We start from the raw sequence: 7929 nt of genomic DNA, 5'->3' as shown, positions 1-7929 counted from the left end.
ACATCTGTAGAAATTTTGTTTCATCACAATTTCATGTACCACACGTCATGAGGTCAAAGGGTAAGTTTCTTTACGCATCAGTAACGCTAGGTTTTTGATTCGTAAATCGTAACCTTCTGCTTAAAGATAGTAAGTTAAGCTTACTTTATGCTTTTGCTGTTGTTACTTAGCCTGATGCAATATGTACGAAAACGAGATGTGATGTAAAACGTTATTTTAAGGCAAATACCAAAGCGCTTTCGTTTTGTTTCGTCAGCCAGTTAAAGGTTGCACAATGAAGGACAAATATTAGGTTAAAAATTAGTAAAAGGGCATTTGGTTTTGGAAAACAAAAACTGATTAAAAATGCTGTGGTCTGTTTCAATTGTTCACTTTAAAAAATGTTTTACCAATAAGTAAGATTGTTTTCCTTGCATGATAGAGGCTATAAATGCTACTTTTTCACAGCATTCATTTTAAATGTATAGCATTAGATTGTACTCTAGCATGCAAACGTTTAAGCTATAAATTTATGTTATGACTGAAGCTTGACATTTTTTTACATTGTCTACATTGTTTGATTTGCTTTTCAGTTTTCTACGCCTGAGACATGTATGTGTGAATTAAAACAGTAAATGTGACAAATGTCTGTCCCGTTACGTGTTTGATGCGTGAAAAGTAATAAGGCAAGCATTTGCTATTTCTTTCTGCGAATACAAATGGAGAAAAACAAAATGGATAAAAAAGAAGTCGAAACGGTCAAGGCGGATGGGCGAACCAGCCCTTTAAGCGAAGACCTTAAAAAACTAAATATTGGCAACAATACGAAAGGTGGGGGTCTGTTTGCTCCTGTGCAAAATGGTTTCCATGATGATGATGATCTTGAAGAGCAAATACTTTTGTCAAAGGTAATGGATTTTATTTTATTTAGGTTTAAGTGATGCTTTTAATTTATTCAAGTGCATGTAAATAAAACTGTTCTGAAAATTAGTCAATAAAAAAATTATGGTTGAAACAAAGGCGTCATATAATCAAGTGTGAAATAAGTCTTTTTATTTTTACAGACTGTAATGGTGAGTCCAAGTGACGATGAATTCGATCTTTTAATGAGACAGCTGCGAATACGGATATCAGAGAACCAGGGTGAATGTGTTTACACCCTGGGTGAATCAGGTACTGAACATTTGACTGCCTGAATACACAGAAAGGGGTTAAATGCTGAAATTACAAGTATTTATTAATGTGATATTTACTGAGTTGATTTAAGTTAATTTCGCGCGTTAAAAGGAAAGGCAATGACACAATAGCAATGAAAAAATCACCAAGCCAGAAATAGCTGCACAAAGTTAAAACTCTATTGAGCTCAAACTAGTGAAGGGCACATTTGGTGGTGGATTTGATTTGAACACACTGCAGCTACACCTTATTATAAGGCATTGCATGACTGGGGCTCACCAGAAAGTGAGGTTAGTTTAATCCATCGCTGGGTTGAAGCAAAAAGTTTACAGTGTAAGATCGGCTTTTTGGTGATTACATAATAATAATATTTATTCCACTAGATGTTGACATTGAGAGTGGACTTCCTGATGATGAACTTGCTGCTTCCCGAGCAACCCTAAAAAGTTTGGCTGAAACACTCGACTGCGATTGCACATTACTGCGAGGTCGCACAGCACCAGAAGGAAATATGGAAGAACATCTAGTTCGGCGGCGATATGACGAAAATGACTTTTTGGAAGTAAAGTAAGCAAAAATCTTTACTATTCTTGGATACTGTGGGTAAAGATAGCTTTTTGTCAGCATTGAATTGTAATTTATAAAAATATGTGGACACTTACACAAAAAATGTGTACTTGCTGAGATAGGAATCAGTGTTTAACACAAAAAGTACATCTTTTGTTTACATTTAGAATTGCTGTGGTCGGCAATGTGGATGCAGGCAAGTCCACTCTACTTGGTGTCCTAACTCACTGTGAATTAGACAATGGTAGAGGCCATTCCAGACAGAAGCTCTTTCGGCACAAACATGAAATGGAGTCTGGAAGAACTAGCAGCATTGGAAATGAAATTCTGGGTTTTAGCAGCAATGGTTCTGTTGTCAACAAACCAACAGCACATGGTAAGAGCTGTTTAATTTTAAAACTTCTGTAAAGCTGATTACCATTAACCTTATACACTCCCCCATGTGGCATTCTAAGCAAAAAAAGAATGGATGTATTGACCAGGCCTGATCATTTTAAACAAACCTTACCTTGCATAACAATAATAAAGTTGTTTAAATAAGTCACGCTTGTACTTTATTTTTGAGTTTACCAATGAGTGTGCTTTAGAAGGTATGTGACCTTGGCTTTTGTGCAGCGGGTCAGATTGACTGGGGTCAAATATGTCAAAAATCATCCAAAGTCATCACCTTCGTTGATCTGGCTGGACACGAACGTTATTTAAAGACCACTGTGTTTGGCATGACTGGCCACCTACCTGACTTTTGTATGTTGATGGTAAGTTGTGTTGATTTTGTGAAATGATAGCAGCACTATTATTAGTAAATACTTGCTAGTATAAGTAACTACATAACCTTGAGTGGTGAGACATTATAAGTTAGATACTACCATGCAAAGTCTATCTCAGCAAAGCTAATATGTAATAGTTTGATTGTTTATGCAAGTGGTTCCCAACTTTTTTCGATGAATTCCCTCTTAACGGTTCAAAACGTTTTCATTCCTCCCTAATATACTACATAGTAGATGCTAAACCATACCACGAATATTAAAAATGGGTCTTTTATCCACTTCACGGGTCATATTCCTAGAGCTAAAGTGTAGATTTACAACCACATGTAAAAATAAAATTCTTTCATGTTTGGGAACCACTGTTGTATGCAACATATACTTATGTGGTGCTAAGAACATAGCAGCAACTTGTAGTTAATGGACTTAAAATGCTGACAGATTGGAAGCAATGCTGGAATTGTTGGAACAACCAAAGAACATTTGGGTCTTGCTCTTGCACTGAACGTACCAGTTTTTGTGGTGGTTACCAAAATTGACATGTGTCCTCCGAATGTACTTCAGGTACGCCAATATTTTGTTTCAATCATTGTTTAAAAGCCCGGCACAGTCATAACAAACATTGATGGGACATGTGTTTATGTAATGTAACATAATATCCCTTTGTGAGTGTGGATGTGTCAATAACAAAAAAATATAAGGTCAAAAGTAGAAAAGGCCTTGCTCAGTATAGTTGTATCTTGTTGTTTGCCAAAAGGGCTTCAGTAACAGTAAAACAACTTCAAAGTAGAAAAAATAATAAAACAATCCTTGAAATGCTAAACGTTGAAGACAGTAAATTTATTAGTAGATATACTACGTAAGGCATAAACCTTTACTATCGTTACATTTATGTGGGATATGCAAACGTCCTGTAAACATAGGTGTGCATTGCATAAGACCTACGCGGCAATTTCGCGGTTTTTCGAAACACAATAACAAATATTTCCTCGCACTAGCTGCTGCTACCTACTCAAAATGACGTCACCATTACTGTGAGGTTGTTTTACAATGATTACCACCATTTTGTTTTGTAAACAGGAGACACTGAGACTGCTCATCAAAATTCTTAAATCACCCGGTTGTCGAAAGATTCCGGTGCTGGTCGCCAACCAGGATGACGTCATCGTAACAGCGACCAACTTTACGTCTGAAAGGTGATTTTTTGGACAGAGCTAGTAACTAACTACCTCACGCCATTTATCTAAATTTTGATAGGTGGTGCAAAGATTATCTTTTTAAATGGTATAACTATAAAAGTGCTGACGGTTGGGACAGATGGGGTATGGTTTTATCGTGAAAAATCTATAAAACTAACTTCAAACTATCCAAGTACTCTAGTTCCTAATGTAAAAAATTACCTGTAAATCCATTTCCCATACTCCTGTAGCTGCTAAATTGTTGAGGTCTTAGTGCCACCTTTCGAAATTTACGTAAACTCGAGGCTGACGTGAGTTGTAACCGCTCTACCATTTTTAGTGACCAATACAATGTAGAGTTTTTATTTAGGTCTCTAATCATGTAAAATGTCGTTAAATTACATGAAAAACTTTTTTTTCTGCACAGGTTTGTTTTTTGTTTTATCAATAATAGATAACATTTGTACGTTTAATTGGAAATTAGGTCACATATCGACGCACTACACCTTAACTGTAAAATACAAATCGATACACCATCCTTATTGAATTGTCGAAATTTCTTTTCGCCCAGCTAAAAGGAAAATGAAACTAAATTTATTTATTTGTTTTATTTCACAGAGTTTGTCCGATATTCCAAATCAGCAACGTCACTGGTCAAAATATCGACTTGCTAAAAATGTTTCTTAATCTGCTCAACTGCCGGACGAAATTCAACGATAAAGAATCGCACGAATTCCTAATCGACGACACGTTTTCTGTTCCGGTAATTCATTTTTTAATGTTGCCGAAACTATAGTTAATGTTGCCTATTCACTGTCATGTTGAAGTATTCCATAAAAGGAAATCATTTCACCAAATTACTTACTTTGGACTAGGGATGCGCCGAGCCGAGCCAGAACCCGAGTACTCGGTACCGAGCGTCGCTTTTTTGATTCTCGGTGCTCGGCCGAGCAGTTGCACAAACTGACCCGAGCATTAAATTTGCATATTCATGCCCTGCTAACATAGGTAACTAGTGTTCGAAAGGGTGTCTATGAACAAAAACAAATGATTTTTCAAATGTATTAGATTGTGGAAAAACGTACTTTTGAGGCCTGTAACAGCTTAATACACCGCTGGTGACGTAACAGGCCTTGCAGAGCTAAAACGTAGAAAGGGGATTTTTTGTGACATCATAATGCACCGAGCGTGCTCGGCCGAGCACCGAGCATTAACGTGAGATGCTCGGTGCTCGACCAAACAGAACATTTGCAATTTTGGCACATCCCTACTTTGGACGATAGAAAAGACGTGACCAAATTTCCTTTATTGCTGTATGGCGGTGGTCGGCAACCTTTTGCATGCAGCGGACCAAAACCAATATCAGCCAAGTCCGCAGCAGGTTATACGAATACCGTACGCCCGGCCGTATACCCGCTTTGAAAAGCATTGAACTAAAGATATGACAACCATCTCTAACCAAAAAATCCGGTTAATTGTTACATCCTTCACAATTGTGCATTGATTGAAGAGTTGATCTAACGCACTATTTTTGTACTTGTAGGGTGTTGGTACGGTGGTTTCTGGTACGGTTATGCGGGGAGTCATTAAAGCCGGGGAGGTATTGCTCATCGGACCAGACTTACTGGGTAAATTTGAGCCGATTCAAGTAAAGAGCATCCATCGGAAGCGAATGCCTGTGCGTGACGTCAAAGCTGGACAGACGGCTGCATTTGCTCTTAAAAAGGTTTGAACTCGCTCTGATTTTGTCCGAGTATTTATCAACCTTTGGGGTGAAAATGACTTCTATAACCAGGGTTTGGTAATCGGAGTTGTAAACGGGGCTGAAAGTGGAGCCCGAACCCGAATCGTTTTTAAAAGCCAGTTTAGGATCATTTACAGGCCTATGCATTGAAACCTCACTAAAGATCAAGACAACATGCACAAAAGACAATTGGTTTTGAGCAAGGCGTTTTAGGGCTGTTTGACATTAGGTCAGACCCGAATGAGGCCCGTTTTTTTTAAGAAACCATAGCCCGAACCCGGCCCAAAAAGCCCGGCCCGACTTGTTTGGTTTACTAAGCCTGATAACACCGTTACTGAATCTTAAACCTGTTATAGCTCTTATATACCTGTTATAGTTGTCTTTGGTTACTCTTTTTTAATGATAAAGTTTTTAAGTTCTCATTGCAAAAAAATCCGTTACTTACATTTCTTTACCAATGAGAATCTCATAGTGGCTTAGTTAGCATTTTTGCTTAGTCCATGACAGCAATTATTTGCATGGGCGCTGCATTTATTATATTACTTCATTAAGTAAACGTTCTCTTTGGTGTACTTTTACCAGTAAATACTCGTTATGTCTATCTTTCATCGGTTTATATGCCACTTATGTTGATTTAAGTGTATGTCTCATATGCAAACTGTACAAAGCTTCGGAAGTAGTGAACTTTCACCTTTATCCTTGATTGATGTAAAACCTAACCATATTGTGTTGATTTTGGGTTTATTTAGATCAAGCGTTCCAGCATACGCAAGGGAATGGTGATGGTTCATATAAAGAGCAACCCAAAGGCAGTGTGGGAATATTACGGTGAAATATTGGTTCTCCATCACCCAACCACCATAAGCATCAAGTATCAGGCCATGGGTAAGATATATGGAAATGAAAAAGAACTACTTAACTGTATTAACATTAACAACGTATAAAGCAAGGTACTTTGCACTCATTTTTTGAAAATGGCATCTCAATATAAGTACACAATTCACGTTTCTAAATATGCTCAACAAAAAGATAGAACCCAATATGTGAGTATAAACTTTCGACAGTTTTTGTTGTCATCGTCGGGTAAAATAAAAGCCACAGAAGGGATTTGGCTGTAACTCTAGCTGCTATTAAAAAAACTCGAGCATCGTTGTGTAGTTGAACATGAAACAAAATGTAAAAATTTCTTCTTCAGTTCACTGTGGCAGTATACGTCAAACCGCTAGCATCCTGTAAAAATTTCTTCTTCAGTTCACTGTGGCAGTATACGTCAAACCGCTAGCATCCTTTCCATGAGCAAAGAACACTTGAGGACGGGTGACAAGGCAAAGGTGCATTTCCGATTCCTGAAGAACCCAGAATACATCAATATTGGGACGAAGTTCGTATTCAGGGAAGGTCGGACGAAAGCAGTTGGAACAATAACTGAGGTGAGTACATTGGACACTGTAGTAAAGTGCTTGAAGGGAACTAAGCAACCTACAATATCAAATAAGATGAACATACGAAACACACATACTGACATTAGCCCTAAAGCGTTCATGCAGACCGGCGATCACGGTCCGAGTATGAATATATGTCCATCTTAGCTAAAACAGTGGTCGAACTGACAATCCCCTACTACAAAGCTGACATGTGCAGCATACGAGGCAGGCAACAGTGCTTGCGATTCGACTTTCGGCGGGGTTACCGCTAAGCCTGTGGAGCTCAATTGGTAGAGCGCGAGTCCCGGAAAGACTCCTGTCGTGGGTTCGAATCCCACCGCAGGCTAGATTTTCTTTAGCTTGTGCCTTCCAATCTGGGAATACTTGGTAGACCGGCTTTATTCGGTATAACGCCTTTAATAGACCTGGTGTTTTATAATACAATACCGAATGGTTTTTTACAGTTGATACCAGATGCTCCAGCCTACCAAAGCCACCTGAAGCGTTACAATAAAGCTCGGGCCCTTTCCTTACAACGTCAGGGCATTGCCGACCAATCACAGCACGCCACGTCACCGGGAACGCGGCGAACTGGTCGACGGTGGAACCACCGAAACGTTGAGAGCCCAGATCAGGCCGCCTCGAAGCATTCGACGTGAAAACCACGAGTTTGGCACTTTCAGGGAGCCCTTAGATGTACGGTGTTCGGGTATCGGATAGGTTTTTGTTGTTGTGTTCGAAGGAGGCCAGGTCGGCGGTTTCTAAGTTGGAGCAAATGTAATTTTGCGATCTGGCTCTTTTACTCCTTTTTTGCATCACTGTCTTTACGTTGTGTCTGTCGGTCACGTGACTCTGTGTAACTGAGTTGAAATAAAAGCGACGGTAAAATTTGGTTTCGACTGATTACGGAACCGTTTGCTCCCAGAAAGCTGCTTCAACCGTTAAACTCTTCCTACAGTTAGCTTCATGCGTTAAGAACGTAACCATCTTTTGCTTACCAATAGGAGAACAACGGGCATCGGTTTTACAAAGTAAATGCCTTGAGTGTCCCGCCATAGCTTTTAATTGTATGCAGGCTGTTATGCATAAAATCTTAT

The 7929-nt window shown here is 39.0% G+C and overlaps 1 protein-coding gene across 2 annotated transcripts; it reads left to right on the top strand.

The window, feature by feature from the left end:
• The first annotated feature begins 544 nt into the window (after nt 1–544).
• Nucleotides 545–7724, top strand: LOC145236395 (GTP-binding protein 1-like). Of its 2 annotated transcripts, XM_080099653.1 has the most exons (12): nt 545–887; nt 1044–1152; nt 1539–1722; nt 1890–2098; nt 2338–2477; nt 2928–3050; nt 3567–3682; nt 4283–4427; nt 5208–5390; nt 6158–6293; nt 6660–6838; nt 7297–7724. In XM_080099653.1, exons 1-12 carry the CDS (start codon nt 699–701, stop codon nt 7489–7491), a joined length of 1908 nt encoding a protein of 635 aa, XP_079955779.1. In that variant the 5' UTR covers nt 545–698; the 3' UTR covers nt 7492–7724. The 2 variants fall into 2 exon arrangements, with proteins under 2 accessions (XP_079955779.1, XP_079955780.1); XM_080099654.1 differs by lacking the exon at nt 7297–7724 and having other exon boundaries at nt 6604–6669.
• The last annotated feature ends 205 nt before the right edge of the window (nt 7725–7929 follow it).

Source organism: Phallusia mammillata, chromosome 1, assembly GCF_965637545.1.
Source record: "Phallusia mammillata chromosome 1, kaPhaMamm4.hap1.1, whole genome shotgun sequence".
NCBI classification, from domain to species: Eukaryota; Metazoa; Chordata; class Ascidiacea; order Phlebobranchia; family Ascidiidae; genus Phallusia; species Phallusia mammillata.
This window is presented reverse-complemented; position numbering and strand designations above follow the sequence as displayed.

Bases quoted from the DNA above. Each gene is read 5' to 3' on its own strand.
- LOC145236395 (XM_080099653.1), top strand. From the start codon at position 699: ATGGAGAAAAACAAAATGGATAAAAAAGAAGTCGAAACGGTCAAGGCG. The intron at 2,478-2,927 runs GTAAGTTGTGTT...AAATGCTGACAG, and splicing joins CTGACTTTTGTATGTTGATG to ATTGGAAGCAATGCTGGAAT. The intron at 6,839-7,296 runs GTGAGTACATTG...GGTTTTTTACAG, and splicing joins CAGTTGGAACAATAACTGAG to TTGATACCAGATGCTCCAGC.